Source organism: Myotis myotis, unplaced genomic scaffold, assembly GCF_014108235.1.
Source record: "Myotis myotis isolate mMyoMyo1 unplaced genomic scaffold, mMyoMyo1.p scaffold_m19_p_41, whole genome shotgun sequence".
NCBI classification, from domain to species: domain Eukaryota; kingdom Metazoa; phylum Chordata; class Mammalia; order Chiroptera; family Vespertilionidae; genus Myotis; species Myotis myotis.
Window position 1 is genome coordinate 361,443 of NW_023416348.1, and position 18,788 is coordinate 380,230.

Below are 18,788 nucleotides of genomic sequence, written 5' to 3' on the forward strand. Positions count from 1 at the left end.
GGGTTTGATCCCTGGTCAGGGCACATACAAGAAGCAACCAATGAACGCATACGTCACTGGGACAACAAATCAAAGCTTCTCTCTCTCTAGAAAAATAATAAATTAAAAAGAAAAAAATTAAAAATGGAACTGCCTTATGACCCGGCGATTCCACTTCTGGTTACTTATCTGAAGAAACCCCGCACACTGGTTTGAAAAGACACGTGTGCCCCCCACCTTCATCACAGTGTTATTTACAATAGTCAAGCTACGGAAGCAACCCAAGTGCTCAACGATAGACAAGTGGATAAAGCACATACACACAATGGAACATGAGCCACAGAAAAGAACAAAATCTTACCATTTGTGACAGCGTGGAGGGGCCGGGAGGGTACACTAGGTCCTCGGTTACGTCAGAGATCCGAGCCTACGGTGCGACGTAACGCAATTTTCGCCATAAGTCGGAACCCACCTACGTAAGCACTTACGTCACTCACATGGAGCACATACACAGCAGTAATGAAGTGAAACAGTAAAAAACAAGTTTAAAAGGAAGATACAATTCCTGACCTTTACTTGTGGTAAATAATAAAAAACATTAAGCACATATGTACATACCTCGAAATGATGGAACATTTTTTAAAAAAATAAATGGGAGATGGCGATGTAACCACAAAACGACGTACGTACATGGAGTCCGACGTAACCCAAGGGCTGCCTGTATTGTGCTAAGTGAAATAAGTCACACAGAGAAAGACAAATACCATATGATTTCGCTCATGTGTGGGATCCAAAGAGCAAAACAAACAAGACAGACTCACAGATACAAAGAGTAAACTGGTGGCTGCCAGATGGCAAGGATGTTGGAGGACTGGGTGAAAAAGGTGGAGGGATTAAGAAGTACAAATTGGTGGTTGCAAAATAGTCATGGGATGTAAAGTACAGCACAGGGAACACAGTCAATTATATTGTAACCAGAGGCCTGGTGCATGAATTTGTGCACCAGTGGGGTCCCTCGGCCTGGCCTGTGGGATTGGACCAAAACCAGCTCTCCGACATCCCCTGAGGGGTCCCAGATTGTGAGAGGGCGGTTCTCAGGTGACGCACCCGGGAATCAGGCTCCCTCCTCTCTGTTTCTGGGTGCATCACCTGAGAACCACAGCTGCCAAGTCACCGCAGCTTGGCAGCTCCTGCATTGAGCGTCTGCCCCCTGGTGGTCATTGTGCGTCATAGCTACCGATCAGATGGTCAAACGGTCGGATAGTTGCTTAGGCTTTTATAGAGAGAGAGATGGAATGTCAAAAAAAAAATAATTAAAAAGAAAAGAAAAAACCTTCGTTGACATGATGAGTGGTCTCTGTCCTCTGTCTGGATCTTGGAGACACATCTAGTCTTTGACCCACACGCTTACCACTTGCATTGCCGTCCATCTACCCGTTCATCTTAGATGCCAGCTAGAGCCGCCCCTTCAACATCACCAACTCGCTTTCACATTTCTCAGAATGAAGATCTGCTTAGGAAAAATTCTCTCGGTTTTTGTTTATAGAAAATGTCTTTACTTGGCCTTCATTTTGAAGATTTTGCTGGATATAGAGTTCTTGTTTGACAGTTTTTAATTTCAGCATTTTGATGTTCCAAAGTTTTCTGTCCTCTATTGTTTCTGCTGCGAAGTCGGTTAATCGTGTCATTGTCCCTCTGTGTAACCTGTCTTTCTCTCACTTCCAAGATTTTCCAAGATGTTCCCATTCCCGTTGGCTCCCAGGGTTGGCTATGGTGATCCTAGGACTGGTTTCCATCGTTTCCATCTGGCTTCAGGCTCACTGAGGCTCTTGGATCTAGCGTTTACATGGCTCACACATTTGGGGTGGTTTCTGCCTTATCTCTTCAGGGGCGTGTCCTGTCCCTTTCTCCGTTCCCTCCTCCTGAGACCGTCACGTGCGTGGCTGCTTCATGTGGCCCCACACGGCTCCAAGGCCCTGCTCATCCTTCCTCTTCGGCCTCTCCATTTTTTGGATTATTTCTATTGCTCTATCTTGAAGTTCACCAATTCTTCTGCTACCTCTAATCTGCTGTTCAAACCATCTAAACACACACACGCCCAATTTTCCATTTTAGTTTTCATACTGTTCAGCTCTAGAAATTCCATTTAACAACTTTTTAAAAAATCTCTTGAGCTTCCTTATCTGTTCACTCATTAAAATAATTATCCCTTAATTATTGATACATATTTATAATATGATTTGAAGTGATTGCTAAGTTCAGCATCATGGTCCACTTGGCGCCAATTTCTATGTTTTTTCCTGATTCTACATTTTTCTTCTTTGCATGTTGATTAATTTTTGGTTGAAAATCAGACATTGCAGATAACACAGACATTGTAGTGATTCTGGATTCTGTTGTGTTCTCGTGATGGTTACTTTGTTGTTATTGCTTTGGAGCGCAGGTAACTGGCCTGTATTCAAACTACAAATTCTGTCTCACCCCACAGTTGCAGCAGCTGAACGTGCTCAGTCCCGTCAGCGTCCAGCAGCAGCTGGGGCGGGGTGTACTCCCGTCTGCCTGTATAGTTGGGCAGTCAGTCAAGGATTTCAGGAAAGTTTTTGTTTTTTTTAAATACATTTTATTGATCTTTTCACAGAGAGGAAGGGAGAGGGATAGAGAGCTAGAAACATCGATGAGAGAGAAACATCGATGAGCTGCCTCCTGCACAGCCCCCACTGGGGATGGAGCCTGCAACCCAGGCATGTGCCCTGATCAGGAATTGAACTGTGACTTCGTGGCTCATAGGTCAAAGCTCAGCCCCTGAGCCACGCCAGCGGGGCGGGTTTCAGTAAGTCTGCAGTGAGGTTATTCTCCCTGTGGTTCCCTTGCTTCTCAAATTCCCTTTAAGTTCACAGCTTCTCTGTCAGCGTCAGGTTAGATAGTTGACCCTGAACAACACGGGAGTAAGGGGCACCCACCCACCCCTCATGCAGTTGAAACTCCACATATAACTTTTTTGGGTCCTTTTGTCTTTTTAAATAATGTTTTTATTGATTTTTAGAGGGAGAGGGAGAGGGAGAAGGGAGAGAGATAGAAACACCAATGAGAGAGAAACATTGATCGGCTGCCTCCTGCACGCCCCCTACTGGTTTAAGCCCACAACCAAGCACGTGCCCTGACCGGGAATCGAACCATGACCTCCTGGTTCATAGGTCGATGCTCAATGCTCAACCACTGAGCCACACGTCCGGGCAGCCTGGCTCTTTTCAGTACATGCACTCACTGGGTGGATGGAGACAGGAAGCCACGAGCTGAGTCCCGCGTGGGCGTGGTCACTCCATCTCCGTGTCCGGCCGACCGGCCGGGGGGAAGTGGGGTCTGCTCACATGTGCTGCCCTGGCCGAGGACCTACCGAGCGCAGCCTGTTGGGGGGAGGCTTTGGCTACTGTGGCTCTAGAGTCACCCCAGGGCGCAGGAGCAGGACCAGGACCCATGGGTCAGTGGATAGGCCCTGCGCGGTTGGTTTGGCCTCCGCTGTGGCCTGGCGAGCCCTGCAGAGTTGCGTGGGAAGGGGCTCAGTCCTGGGCCCCACATGAGAGGCGTGACACCTGCCTGAGGCTGCAAGGCCGATCGCTCGGGTGAGCTGCCGTGTCCACAAGCGTCCTTCCCTCGAGTCTGCAGGACGGGGCTGGGCTGCGCTCTCCACAGGCCGTTCATCTGGGGACCCGTGACTTGGCTCCTCCAGCCCCGCCTGAGGTCAGCAAAGGCCAGGCCCCTCTCCCCCCACCCCCACCCCCCACAGGAAAGCGCAGGGCTCCCTCTTATCTGTCACGTCACCTCCCTAGGCCACATGGCCTCTGAGCCCTGGACCCCGGTCCTTTTCTTTCCTGTGGCCTCAGCAGCCCTGGCAGGCGCCCAGGGACACTCCGCACAGGAGGCTGGAGCGCCCCCCCTATCCCAGGCTCCCCACTGCGCGCACACAGAGGGACCCGTCCCAGGCCCCTCATGGCGCACACACAGAGGGACCCGTCCCAGGCCCCCCACTGCGCGCACACAGAGGGACCCGTCCCAGGCCCCCCACTGCGCGCACACAGAGGGACCCGTCCCAGGCCCCTCATGGCGCACACACAGAGGGACCCGTCCCAGACCCCCCACTGCACACACACACAGAGGGACCCGTCCCAGGCCCCCCACTGTACGCAGAGGGACTCGTCCCAGGCCCCCCACTGCACACACACAAAGAGGGACCCGTCCCAGACCCCCCACTGAGCGCACACACAGAGGGACCCGTCCCAGGCCCCCCACTGCGCGCACACACAGAGGGACCCGTCCCAGGCCCCCCACTGCACACACACAAAGAGGGACCCGTCCCAGACCTCCCACTGCGCGCACAGAGGGACCCGATGTGTATGTTCAATGCCGTTAGGGCAACAAGGACGGGAGTCAGGTTTTGACTAGTTATCTGACCAAACCTACACTCATCTGAGAAGGGGACCGAGACGGGGGCTGGGGGTGCTGCCGCAGGGCCCTCCCGTCACCCGAGGCGCTGGGCCGAGCCGTCCGCTCTGGGCCACCAGAGGCCTCTTTGGGCCACAGTCCAGCGTCCAGGCGAGGAAGCCTGGTCACGGCGGAAAGGGAAGATGCCGCCGACAGGCTAACACCCCTCCCTTCAGCATGGAGCCCTCAGTCCTTGCCAGCTGTCCGGCCCGGCACCTCAGTGTGACCCCAACCCTGAGGTCACTGCGCTCGAAAAGGTGGTGGTTCAGGGAGAGCTGAGCTAGAGGCAACACAGAGCCCTCCCGGCCCCACAGGGCGCGTGTACACACTCAGCACCCCAGGGCCAAGGCGGGGGGGGGGGGGGCGGGCGGGGGGGGGGGTACTGCTCTGATGGAGGGGGTGCAGAAAATTGTTGTTTCATATTTTATTACATCAATGGCTTGAAAATTTTTATTTAACTTCAGCAAATATTGGGAATAGAAAAATGAACTCTGCAGAATCGCACAAATAAATTTTCCCGATCTCCACTAACAAATGTTATCCTCCGACGGCTAAGCAATGATCATGCTATGAACAGTCACCATAATCATGAGTACTGAGACAGAAAACAGGCGGAGACAGTCAAATATTCCTCACACAGCAGAGTGCAGCTTCTTTTCTTTAAAATCCCCAGGCGGGCTTCATCACTTGAAAAGATATACAGCAATTCGACGATCGTGTCAAACTTAGCCTTGCACATCTTTTAAAATCCTGAAGTTTTTAGCAACTTACAAAGCACTCGGCCGAGCTGGGCCTGTGCGGGCTGTCGGCTCCGGGAGGGGCCTGTGCACACCGGTGGCTGGGAGCACCGACGGGGCATCCGCTGAGCAGGCGGCTGTGCTTCAGCTGGTGAGGAAAGGCGGGCGCAGGCGCAGGGGTGCCCGCTGCTGGGCCTCGCAGGCCTCGGCTTGAGGCAAAGCTGCACATGATTAAAAGCCGGAGTCTGGGCTTTAGGAGTGCCTGGGGGTGGGGGTAGGGGTGGGGCAGCCGGCAAGCAGACGGTGGGGTGGGGAGAAGTGGGGGCTCTGCCCTCTCCGAGGAAGGAGGGAACCACCTTCCCAACCTCCAGAACCCCTGGGCCCTGCAGTCTGCCCAGGCCGGTGCGGGGGAGCCAGCGCGGATCACTCTCAGCCTTGAGGCCCTGGACCCGCTGCCACCACCTGCTTCCTCCAGGACTGAGCGGTTCACCCCCAAGTGTCAGAAGACGCGGTCCTGATGGCGCCCAGCCGTGTGCACTGGCCCGGGCCTTCCAGTCCAGCGCGTCTCCGGACCGGGCTGCGCCGAGGGCGGTGAAGCGTGTCCTGGAGGGGAATGAGGGAACCGTGTTTGCGTGGACAGACATCCTCTGGGAAGACAACAGCGGAGGGAAAACGTCATGGCCCAGAGGCATGGGCATTATTCCCAGAACAGTGCGAGGCATCTGTAATTACATTTATTCCAGGGATGAAAAACTGGAATTTTATATTGTTGCATATTTTGAAATTTTTTGGGTAAGATAAGGGAACTATTAGGGGTTTTAAAGACCAACCTTTCGGCTCATGACGATAAAAGCCAAGTCCGCGTGTGAAGGGCGCGTGAGCGGCTGATGGGGTCCAATGAGGCTCCACCACCGAGGAAGGCGCCCCAGCCCCTTCTCATCGGGAAACAAGAGCAGAGCCCGGCGGGACGGGTCTGGCTGGTGGGGAGGGAAGCTCGTGAAGCAGCCAAGGGCGCTCTCTGCTCTGGGCAGGCCGCTTCGCTGGGCCGAGGGTGGTGCTACGCTCCATATGGAGCCGGTAAAAGGACAAGAAGGCTTCAGGACTCCCGAGGCGGACGATGGAACCACCACTGAAATCGCTGCTCTCCATCATCCTACAATGAACCTGAAACAAGACCTATACGCCTTTTTGGCCAAAGGGCCCAAACCATGAAGAACACAGTTGGTGGCAATGCCGTTACCTGCAAAGCAGAGGAAAGACCCTCTGGCACACGGTTCGGTGGCTTGAAAACGAACTCATCGATGGCGTAACGGTAATAACTTAAAGTGTCATGTTTAGTTGTGGAATACAGGTTTAGAGCTATTTTATAAATTTGGGATTCAGATATGAATATAAATAAAATAATGCATAAAAACAGAACAAAAGCTTGAATCCTGGGTCCTAGGGTTCAGCAAGAGGACGGCGGCTCCACCTCCTGTGCCCCGGCAGGTCCGGCCAGTGGGACGCACTGGTGGCTTATTTTTGGTGCACGGTTATACCAACAGTACATCTGATATTCAGAAAGACAAAAATAGGGGGGAGTAGGAATTTAAAGTGACAATGAGCACACTTACAGGCGCGTGATAGTTGAGGAAACTTTATACACGCAGGAAACTGCTTACTTTGTCCTGCAGAGTCAAGTTGTAAACCAATTGTGTTTTCATACTCATGTTCTGATTAGAGGTTTGTGAGCATCAAAGGGTCTTACAGGTTAAAAACTATCAAAGCATTTCACGGGACTGGCGTCTGGGTGGCACACACAGCGAGCCTGCTCAGCGGTGCCGCCCGACCTCGGCTCCTGGCCGCACTCACCAGTCCCGGAGGCGGCGGCTCCCTGGGTAAGAGCTACATTACGGAACTGATCACTGTTTCAAACCAGCCAGCACGACATTCAAGTAACAAGGTGTTTCAATGGAGAAGTGAGAAAAACTTTACCTAACACTTTACACAGCTACATAAAATTAAATAAAACAAACTTTTAATGCATATGTAATACAATTTATATCTTTTAGGATTTCTAAACTAAAACTATCATTTGTTTCAATGGTACTATATTTTGCACAATAACTTATACTTAGGAGAAATCTTCCACAAAAATATATAATTATGACATTCACATTGATACTCTTTAAGACAAAGCTGAGGGAACACGGTCCCTGACCTCCCACCCCACGCACACCTGTGATGCACCGAAGTCTTGATATGTTTAAAAGGGTCTTCACATCGGTAAGACCAGTCACTCGCTGTCAGCCAAGTGGTTTCTTGCATTTACATCATTGCAAAGACAGTGTAAGAACAGCTGAGCACACAGTGCTCTCTTAGGTGTGACACGGGCGGAAGCAGCCAGGCCAAGACGACGTCACTTCCTTCTGGCCAATGGAAACCACGGGCCCCTTTTCCTCGGAGACAGAGCCCATGTCAGCGGTGGTGCCGCGGGAAGACTAGTGCGGTGGCGCCGAAGCAGGTGAAGACCAAAGAGCACGTGGTGCTGAGCAAGCCGAGACCTGGCCCTGACTCGCTGCAGGACGGGCACCGAGCTCCCTGCGGCCAGGGACCAGTTCCCAAGGAACACAGCCTGGGCCAAGGGGAGGACAACCTGCTGGCAGAGGGAGAGCCCCTGCAGGAGGCCCCTGCTGCCTCAGGAAGGAACGAGGCCGGGGAGGAAGGAGGCCGGGAGGAAGGAGATCAGGGAGGAAGGAGGCCAGGGAGGAAGGAGGCCGGGAAGAGGGAGGCCAGGGAGGAAGGAGGCCAGGGAGGAAGGAGGCCAGGGAGGAAGGAGGTCGGGAATGAAGGAGGCCGGGAGGAAGGAGACCATGAGAAGCAGCAAGGAGCCTAAAGCCCCTGCCCAGGCTGTGTCCCTTACTGCGATGTGCAAAAGTATGACCCCTCCCCATGGTCCCCTGCGCTTGCAATGACACAGCAGGCTTGCGATGCAGAGAAAACCAAGCGTGCGTGCTTCCTAGTGTTATCTCGCTCCCTGCCCAGGCAGGACCGTGGCTGGACTGCCCTCTGCCTCCCGACTGCGCTCACCTGCGTGGATTCCCAGTGCAGGGACAGAGGCGGCGAGCTCAGAAAGTCCCATCTTACTGCCCCTTCCGAACAACCTTTGTCCAGGTTCCTTTAAACAAAAGGTCCAATTCCAAACAAGCTATGATTCTAGCTGACCCTCTTCCTAAAATCAGCTGACTTAAAAAAGGCAAGGTGCTTGCGTCAAAACACATCCAATTTTAATTGCATATTTCAAATTCTTAAGAATTGCCTCCGTGCCTTAAAGCCTCGCACTTCTCTTTTTTGGTATCGAAAGCAGGAAAGTGTTCACCTGGCGGGAGGACCACAGGCAGCTCCTGCAGCGGCTCGGCCGCCAGGCTCCCCCAGCCCGCAGCAGCTCCGGGCGCAGGGCAGCAGCTCCGGGCGCAGGGCAGCAGCGACGCAGCGACGCTGGGAGCCTCAGGACGCTCATTAGAAGTTTCACTGGCTCCCAGGCCAACCAGAGGCAGTGCACCCACTGCGGCTGTGTGCTCTCCGTGGGCTCATCAGCACCGGCCACCTGCTCCCGCCTCGCTCTGTGCTACGCTGTGGGAGAGGGCAGGGCCTGAGGACCAAGGGGTGTGGAGTGACAGGGAGAAGCCAGGCTGCCCAGGAGGAGGGGAGCAACGTGCACTTTTAGAAACCCTCCCGGCTACTCTGTTCCCGTGCGGACTGCCTGCCCCTCAGGCCGGCGGCGGCTCTCACACCCGGTGGTGTCATCTTTGGCAAGCAATGGACGTGAAAGAGCTACGACGCTGAAGCAGAAACGGGACTGAGAATGCGCGGCCCGAGGAGAAGGCACCAAGTCCAAGTGTACAAGCACCAGTGCAGGGCACGGACCAAATTTCCTGGAGCTGGTTGGGGGGAGCCGGGAAAAGAGGGCGGCATCCATCCCGGGGCTGCGATGCTGAGAGCTGAAGGCAGAGGATGGAGTCCACGTTCCTTTTAAGCTACGTGTCCAAAGAGAGCTGCTGCGAACCAGCTTTCTACCAGCCGGAAGGCAGAAGGAGGGGTCAACGCCAACTAGATTCATCAGCCATCATTGCACCTGTTCCGGGGAACAGGATCGAATCGGGGCGTTTGGCACGATGAAGGGGACAGTGCAGTCTGCACACACGGTGACATCAGAAACATGATCTCAGGTGGGGGCCTCCGAACGGAACCGGAGACCCCCCCCAGAAGGCCAACAGGTCCAGTTGCTGAGAACGACATGATGCACAGAGGAGCGATCCAGGCCATGCAGGAAGAGGCGTGCCTTCCAGTCGGCCACCTGCTCGGAAGCTGCGGACGGATGGGGAGAGCTGCCATGGGGGGCCCGGAGCTCTGCCTGGGGAAGCGGCCCCAGGGCCAGGGCGCCGTGCAGCCACAAGATCCCAGCACGTAGACCGAGCGAGATGCACGGAGCTCTCCGGGAAGTGGCGCCAACATGGAGGAACGAGCAAAGAATTAAGGCAGATGTAGCACAGGACCGGAAGTGTTGCTGTTTTTGGTAATAGCTGCTTGTCCACAGATGTGAGCAGATGGCTAGGCGAAGCCTTGTCATACCTGATGTCCGGGAACACAGACGCCCATACCACGTGCGGAAGCTGCCTGCGTTTCTCAGGAGGCAGATGCATATCTGACGTCAAGAACAGAAGCAGCCTGAGGAAAGGAGAACAAAAGAATCAGCCCGGCTGGCGTGGTTCAGTGGCTGAGTGTTGACCTTTGAATTAGGACAGTGGTCGGCAAACTCATTAGTCAGCAGAGCCAAATATCAACAGTACAACGATTGAAATTTCTTTTGAGAGCCAAATTTTTTAAACTTAAACTATATAGGTAAGTACATTGTTATTAACTTAATTAGCGTACTCCTAAGGCTTAGGAAGAGCCACACTCAAAGGGCCAAAGAGCCGCATGTGGCTCGAGAGCCGCAGTTTGCCGACCACGGAACTAGGAGGTCACAGTTCAATTCCCGGTCAGGGCACATGCCCAGCTTGCGGGCTCCATCCCCAGTGAAGGGCGCGCAGGAGGCAGCCAGTTGATGATTCCCTCTCATCACTGATATTTCTATCCCTCTCTCCCTCTCCCTCTCTGAAATCAATAAAAAAATATTTTTTTTTAAATAAAAGAAGAACAAAGAGCAGGAAACTATGCAAATGGCTTGTTCTGGCGTCCTGCAAGGAGAGAGGTGGACCTGCTGGCTGCCCCGTACACAGCGGGCACAGCAGATCTCCTGGGGCGGGCCCGGGAGGTGGCTGCACAGCGTGGCCCCTGCAGCCAGATGCCCGGCTCAGAGCCTGGCTCCGCCACTTTCCAGCTGCCTCCTTGCAGGATACACGCAGGCACGGAGCCCGCCACACAGGACAAACAGAAGCCGGCCAGGGCAGCGAGCGCGTGCTCGGCGAGAGTAGCGGCTGGAGGCTGCCAGGCTCCTGCTGGGACAGGACACCTACGACCCTGAAGATGGCAGGACCCGCTTCCACCACTGCCCGGCATTTCTCCACTCTCCGCTCCGTTTTCAAGCCGGATGCCCACCCCAAACCTCCAACCTAAAGATCCCTTGTAGGCCCTGCTCCCCTCATGGTGTCTTGTTGCCAGGAAACAACGGCTACGCATCCAGAAGCTGCACGTGCGCCCGTTCAGGGCGCTCAGGTCACGGGAGGGCTGGGCGTCCATGGCGAGCCTTCTCCGAGCGACACAGAGCCCCACCGCCGTTCCAGCGCTCGCCCTGCCCTTTCTGACACGCCCAGCCCCGGGCCCACCGCTGGCTCCTCAGCGAACCCTGGATCTCAGCAGCCCAGACCCGGGGCTTCCCCACCTTCTCAGTCTGCAGGGCCAGTGCACGGAAGAAAGCTCTCTCTCTTGCAAACGCGCATGTCCTGTCCCCAGGAAGCCTCCTGAGTGGAGTCCAGGACCTCAGGAAGTGAATGTGTGCCGCGGGGCAACCGGCAGGGGACGAAATCACGGCCACAGATGGAGATGCCTTCACGCCGCTGGGAGGCTGCTGTGAGCCAGGGCTGCACGACTGGCCGGGACCCTCGCATCGGCCACACTTCCTACAGGGCCTCTCAGTCTAACCAGGGGCCAGGCAGCACGTGCTGCCCACACGCCCAGACACCGCCCCCCTCGGGCGGGAGTCTCCGGCTGCTCCCCGCTTTCAGAGGAGAGCACAGCAGCAGGAAATAGGCAGCGCGGCATCCCCATGGCTGTGGGAGGCTCTGAGGAGAAAGTGACTTTCCTGGTAAAGCCCAGCCAATGGGGAAGTGACCGGTGCAGTGAACAACGCCAATGAGAAGTGATGGCGACGACCGGCCATCACTGCCTGACCACCACCCTGGCCGTCCCGCCAACCGCTCCAGAGCTGCCCCCGTGGACGCAGTGAGCCCCGCCCCACGGCCGCGCAGGACGCACAGTGAGGCGGCGGCACCGCTCGGGGCTGCGCTCCGCTCCACGCAGAGCTCTTCCCATGCTGGGGGTGTGGGATCGTCTGTGGCGGGAACCACGATCAAATGAGGAATTTGTCCAGGGATTCAAATGGAAGGAACACCCAGGGACAAACACCTGAATGAACTCCACACACAGATCATGCCTGTACAGGCTAAAGCCAAGTTACTGGCTGCTGAGACCAGGAACCTGGCCCTGGTGCGTGGGGACGTCAGCAGCGGGGCCGGCGGGAAGGGAGGCTCACCTCCTCCTCCTCCTCGGGGACCTTGAGAGCATTGTCCGGGGACTTGACGGGCTTCTGGCCGCTGGGCCCATTGGTCTCTTCCTTCCCATGCTCCGCCTCCCATTCTTGTAAAACTTCATCTATGTTGAAGCGGCGTCGATAATTTACGAAAAAGTTTTTCACTTGTACCACTGATTTGTTCCCAATCACATCTGAGATGGCCTGGAAGTCCCGGCCGTACTTCCTGATGGCTGGAGAGAACGCGTGTTTCAACACAGAGAACCGAGGAGAACCCCACGCTGAGGCCTTCCTGCATCCAGACGAGGAAACCCACAGGCTTCACCCCGGGCCTACCCGTCCCAGACCAGAGGGGTGGCCTAGCCACACCCAGACAGCTGACCCGAGGCCAGGGCGACCCTGCCAGCAGACGCCCCATGAACACTGGCCACCCAGCATTGACTGTGGGTGTGGACACTCCGCCCCCATCGTCTAGGGCCCCAGGACTACAACACCCCGACCTTAAACCCCAACACTAAGTCTGCTAAAATGAACTTCTCACACCTGTACCACTGACACCTCCACTCTAGCTTTAATCTTGTGATGTGGCTGAAAGTGGCCCCCCGGAGTCTGCTTCCACGCGAGCAGTGCGCTGGGCATGGGGCGTGGGGGAGCTCACCAGTCTCTCCTGAAAGGTCTCTAGAAGAAGAAGCCATACCTTGCACAGCGAGCAGCTGCTCCTCTGTGGTCCAGCGCGCGTTGCACTTCTGAATGACCTGGACACCCAAACGCGTCATGTCAGCACGCCCACCACCCACCCTTAGGAGCCACCCACCCTTTCTCAGGCCAGGCTCACGCCGGCTCGGCTTATGAAGCCATCACATCTTTCCCCAAGAGGGTGAGAGGTGCGCACTGGGGACAGAGCACAGGGTGTGGCCTCTGTGATGACGCTGACAGTCCTACCTCAGGAAGTCGGTACAGCTCAATTCCACCGTCGAGTTTTTCTTTGAGAGCACTGTTGGTCTGTTTAATGTTCTGAATCTAAGAGAGAAAAAACTATTATCCTATGTAATAAAAGCCTAATATGCAAATTGACCAAACATCAGAATGACGGTTCACTATGACACACACTGACCACCAGGGGGCAGACACTCCCGGCGGGTGCCAGCGGCCCCCCCCCCCCCCCCCCGATCGCCCTGCTGGTCACCCCACAGATCAGCCCTGATCACCGGCCAGGCCTAGGGACCCTACCTGTGTACGAATTTCGTGCACTGGGCCTCTAGTTTTAAAATAAAAAACTCTGAAGTAGGGTGTGGCGGGCTAGTCCACAGGCAGCGGGCACAGTGGGGCCCTGCTCTGCTCAGCGGGCTCTGGGCTCTGTGCCCGCAGGAGAAAGTGGCAGGAGAGTGATCTGACATCAGTTAAGGGTCCAAGGCACGAGTCAGTGACACTAAAGAGAACCTGGACGGTGCTGGTGGCTCCATGGCTTGTGGGAGAAAGAGAAATGGTCACTGGTGCGGAGAAGGCAGTGCTAATAAACAGTCCTGAGGGTTCTCGCTCCCTCTCCCTTCCTCTCTCTGAAATCAATAAAAACACCTTTTAAACAATATTTCCTTAATTGTTTAAGCTGCTGTTGGTCAGGTTTTCTGTCATTTCCAGGTGAATGGTTCCCTGACATACAACCAAACACGGGCCCCCAGATCACCTGCCACTGAGGCCGGTACGCCCGGCAGGAGCGTGAGGCTGTGGGCGGCAGACACCTGTCTCCGCCTCAGCAAGTCAAACTCGAAGCCCGCTCTCTTCGACCATGTGAATGAGGAGCCACCTTTAAGGTAAAAAGCCCTGCTCTTCTCTTGTCTACCCCGCCACAGCACCAGCAGCGCTGCGGAAGAGGGGTGCAGCCGCAGGGAGTCCCGCAGAGGAAGGGCAGATGCACCCGGGAGCCCACAGCCTGATTGGGGCAAGCGCTTCCCATGCAAGCAGAGCTCCCAATGCCCCGAGCTGTGGCCCTCGGCTGGCGCCCTGGAAGGTGGGGCAGCCCTAAGCTGGTGCCCCAGAAGGTGAGTGGCCCTCAGCTGGCACCCCGGAAGGTGGGTGGCTCTCAGCTGGCACCCCAGAAGGTGGGCAGCGTGGACTGACCTCCTCTCTGAAAAGAGGCCTGGGAGGCTGAGTGGTTCTCCTGAGATTAGAGTGCAGCTGCGTCAGCCGCACGCCAGGAGCCATGCCTCGGCCCCGGGCCTGCTGTCCTGGGCTCGTTCCCTCCTGCACCACAAGGCAGGGGGGCCTCGGACCCCACTCTTCTCACCCCCGAAAATGAGAGCCGACCTCCTATTAGACCTTCAAACAAGTCAAAGCAGCAAAAACTAAAGTAAACCCTCAGCCGACATCTGCCTTGATCTTGAATTCCGGACAGAGAGAGAGGAGGGGCGGGAGGGGGGGCAGAAAGGGGAAGCGCAAAAAAGGCAACACTAGGCTACGCAGGTGAAGTTCAGCTGCGATGTCCCAGGCAAAATTAGATTCAGACAACAAACACGCTACTTCTCATGCCAGCATCCATGGTGAAAAGGGTTACATTTTTTTTCTTTTTATTGATTTGCGAGAGGAAGAAAGAGTGAGGAGGCAGAAAAGGGTTAATTTAAAAAACAATGTCCTTTACAAGAAAATCAAAACAGCGCTAAGTATCTAGGAGTGACTCTAACGAAGGGCAGATAAGACCTACACACTGAAAACAACACAGCAGAGAAGCGAGAGGCCGCAGTAAGCACGGGCTATTTCATGGGTCAGGTGGTGTTAATTCTCTACTTTGATCTATAAATTCAGTACAATCGCAATCAAGACTCTAGCAGAATTATTTTTCTGGAAATTGAGAAGATGATTCTAAATTTAAATGGAAAAGGGCCGTGAATGGCTAAGACAATCCTGGAGGACTTGTACTACAGACCCCTGACTTACACTCTCCCTCCAGACAGTACCTGCTGTGAAGGAGGACAGACAGACAAGGAGCGGACAGGAAACCCGCACTGACCACCGGAAGCTGCAAGGAAAACGAAGGCCCCTGCCCTGCAGCAGGGGAGAGCAAACTTTTCAACATGCAGCACACGGTTCACTAGGAACCCGCACGCCACACTGACCTGCGCAGAGCAGCACACACAGGAAAACCTCCGGGCAGACTGACGTCCAAACTGTAAGAGGCTTGGACAGATACAGGCAGACAAAAGCAAGCAGCCCACCTTCTACCCCACACAGGGATGCACCCGGCATGGGTTAAAGACTTAAAGCTCAGACTTGAAACCATAAACATTCTAGAAGAAAACATAGGCAGTAAAACCTCGGACATTTCTCGTAGCAATATTTTTTCTGATATATCTCCTTAGGCAAAGGCAACAAAAAGAAACAAAAAGAAAAAATAAACAAATGAGACCACGTCAAACTAAAGAGTTTTTGCACAGCACAGGAAACCATCAACAACATGAAAAGACAGCCCACTGAATGGCAGAACATATTTGCCAATGATATATCTGATAAGGAGTTAATATCCAAAATTTATAAAGAACTTTGAAAAATGCAACTGCCTTAAGACCCAGTGATTCCTCTTCTGGGAATTTATCCAAAGAAACCCAAAACACTAATTCAAAAGAATGTATGTATCTCTATGTCCACTGCAGCATCATTTACAACAGCCAAGATGTGGAAGCAACAAGTGTCCATCAGCAGGCGAGCGGCTAAAAAAGCAGTGGAACATGTACACAACGGGATACTACTCTGCTGTAAAAAGAATTTTTTTTAAAGAAATTTTTTACCCTTTGCGACAGCATGGATGGACCTGAAGAACATTACACTAAGCGAAATAAGCTGGTCAGAGAAAGACAAGTGCCACATGATTTCACTCATACGTGGAATTTAAAGCGCAAACTGAACTAGTAAGTAAAACAGACTCAGAGAGAGAAAGAAGGCTGACAGCTGGGGGAGTGAATGGTTGGGGAGGGAGACTGAGCAAAAAAGAAAAAAAAATAGAACTCATGGGCACGGACAACAGTGTGATGATTGAGGGGGTGAAAGGGGATGAGTGCAGGGATGAGGCATAGAGGGAATAAATGGTGATGTTTGAAAAAAATAACATAAAATGATAACATTTTTAAAATGTAAAAGGCAAAACAACACTAGGATCACATGCCGGAATATCTTCCTTACCTCAGGAAGGCTGTTAACAGACTCAGAGAGCACTAACCACAGAAGACAAGAGTGAGAAACTGGGCGACTTCAAGTTAAGAATTTCTGTGACTCAAAAGATACCATGAGGAGAGTGAAACGCCTTAAAACAGAAACGGACGATTTGTGCCCCCTCTTCCCGGGCCAGTTCGCAATGCCTTGGGACATTTCTGTTGGCACAGCTGGTGCGGGGCACTGCTAGCATCTGGTGGGTGAAGGCCAGTGACGCTGCCGGCACTCGCTCAGGCACAAGACAACTCCCCACAGAGGAGAACTACAGCCCACATCTCGGCAGTGGTGATCCGGGGGGAATCTCGCACTGCAGCCCACATCGCACCAGTGGTGATCCGGGGGAACCTCGCACTGCAGCCCACATCGCACCAGTGGCGATCCAGGGGAACCTCGCACTGCAGCCCACATCGCACCAGTGGTGATCCGGGGGGAATCTCGCACTGCAGCCCACATCTCGGCAGTGGTGATCCGGGGGAACCTCGCACTGCAGCCCACATCGCACCAGTGGTGATCCGGGGGAACCTCGCACTGCAGCCCACATCGCACCAGTGGTGATCCAGGGGAACCTCGCACTGCAGCCCACATCGCACCAGTGGTGATCCGGGGGGAATCTCGCACTGCAGCCCATATCGCACCAGTGGTGATCCGGGGGAACCTCGCACTGCAGCCCACATCGGACCAGTGGTGATCGGGGGAACCTTACACTGCAGCCCACATCGGACCAGTGGTGATCGGGGGAACCTTACACTGCAGCCCACATCGCACCAGTGGAGATCCGGGGGAACCTCGCACTGCAGCCCACATCGCACCAGTGGAGATCCGGGGGAACCTCGCACTGCAGCCCACATCGCACCAGTGGTGACCAGGGGAACCTCACACTGCAGCCCACATCGCGCCAGTGGAGATCCGGGGGAACCTTACACTGCAGCCCACATCGCACCAGTGGTGATCAGGGGAACCTCACACTGCAGCCCACATCGCACCAGTGGAGATCCGGGGGAACCTTACACTGCAGCCCACATCGCACCAGTGGTGATCAGGGGAACCTCACACTGCAGCCCTCATCGGACCAGTGGTGATCAGGGGAACCTCACACTGCAGCCCACATCGAGCCAGTGGAGATCCGGGGGAACCTTACACTGCAGCCCACATCGCACCAGTGGTGATCAGGGGAACCTCACACTGCAGCCCACATCGGACCAGTGGTGATCAGGGGAACCTCACACTGCAGCCCACATCGCGCCAGTGGTGATCCGGGGGAACCTTGCACTGCAGCCCACATCTTGCTGCTTTCTGTGCGTAGCCCCTACCCCAGCAATTCCACAAGGATACACGCACAGTGCAAGGGTCACACAGAAGAATGTTCACATCAGGATTATTTGTAATAGCCCCAAACGGGGAACCCAGACATTTACCCAGCAGTGAGAAAGAATGAGAACCACGGCTCTATACTACATGGATGCTCTCACGTTACATGAAAACCAGACATGCAAGAAAACACATCATGTCATCTATAGATAGAAAAGCCTAACATGCAAATTGTCCCCTTGGGAGTTCGATTGCTCCCTATGACGTGCGCTGACCACCAGAGTGCAGTGTGGAAAGAAGGAAGGCCCCGATCGGCCCTGATCGCCGGCCATGCCTAGGGACCCTCCCCGTGCACGACTTTTGTGCACCAGGCCTCTAGTTTTTCTATAAAATCCAAAAGTGCATCGCAATCATTGGTGGTGTTGAAGTCAGAATCGTGGCCGCGCGCTGGAGAAGGCGGGGTGAGCAAGAGGCACGAGTGGAGCAGGCGCTGCTGTGCTCGGGGTGACAGTCATCGGAGGGGACGCGAGTGGGGCTTCAGAAGCAACGGCCATTTCTTGGCCCAGAGAGAGGTTAGCTGGACGTCAGTGAGCACACACACACACAAGCATTTATATGCACACACTTGACATCGACTTCAAAGTGAATTCAAGAAAAGGCAGTGAGCCAGTACTAAGATCTTCCGCCCAACTCCTTAGGGCAAGTGCCCTTTGGAGGTGTGTGGGAGGAGAGCACCCGCGCGTGTGAACAGTGACCCCCCCCCCCCAAAGCCTCGTCAGCTCCCCAGTTCGGGCGGGTACCTGGCGCTTGATGGAGACCAGCTCCATGTCCAGCTGGCGCAGCACCGTGGTGGCCGCGGTGGCGTTTGCAGACACGGCCTCCACGTCTTCTTGGGAGAGGAACATCCCTTTCGGAGGTTTCCTCTTGGCTCTGTTCTTGGCTTGGGTGCTATGCTTTTCTTTCTTGATCTGAGGGACTGTCTCAGCAGGGGGCACCTGCACAATACACAGATTTGGATGTATGTGACACCAAAAACCTTAAAATGCCAAATGGACAGTAAACGTGTATTTCCTCACCACGGCTCCACACAGTCCATGACAAGCACCAGGCTGCATCGTCCCCGCACCTCCCGTCCTAACAGGGCGGCAGGCAGAGACTTCGGCTGCTGGGCTCTGCCTGGACGCCTGGCAGAGGACCCGCTCCCTGCCCACAGCTGCACCCTCACTCTCACTCGGAGGCTCTGACAGCAGCGCCTCAGCTCCCTGCAGTGACGGGGGGCACCTGCGCGCTGCGCTGCCCACAGAGGGTAGGAGCTGCTTGTCCGCACAGGCCCCACTGTACACAGGGAGGGAGGG

General features: G+C 54.7%; 1 protein-coding gene across 6 annotated transcripts in view; it reads right to left on the reverse strand.

Annotated features, from left to right (window-relative positions):
• Positions 1-4,880: 4,880 nt before the first annotated feature.
• RCOR1 (REST corepressor 1) overlaps positions 4,881-18,788 on the reverse strand; it is a 111,103-nt gene continuing 97,195 nt past the window's right edge. For 3 of the 6 annotated variants that reach the window (XM_036306344.1, XM_036306345.1, XM_036306343.1), the window contains 5 exons: positions 18,234-18,428; positions 12,868-12,945; positions 12,623-12,680; positions 11,929-12,158; positions 9,718-9,902 (listed from right to left, as the gene is read on the reverse strand). In XM_036306344.1, the coding sequence (XP_036162237.1) occupies positions 9,861-9,902; positions 11,929-12,158; positions 12,623-12,680; positions 12,868-12,945; positions 18,234-18,428 (603 nt within the window). In that variant the 3' untranslated portion in view covers positions 9,718-9,860. Of the gene's footprint in view, positions 5,918-6,025; positions 9,903-11,928; positions 12,159-12,622; positions 12,681-12,867; positions 12,946-18,233; positions 18,429-18,788 lie in introns of those variants that run through there. The other 3 variants (XR_004967184.1, XM_036306346.1, XR_004967185.1) reach the window with 3 other exon arrangements.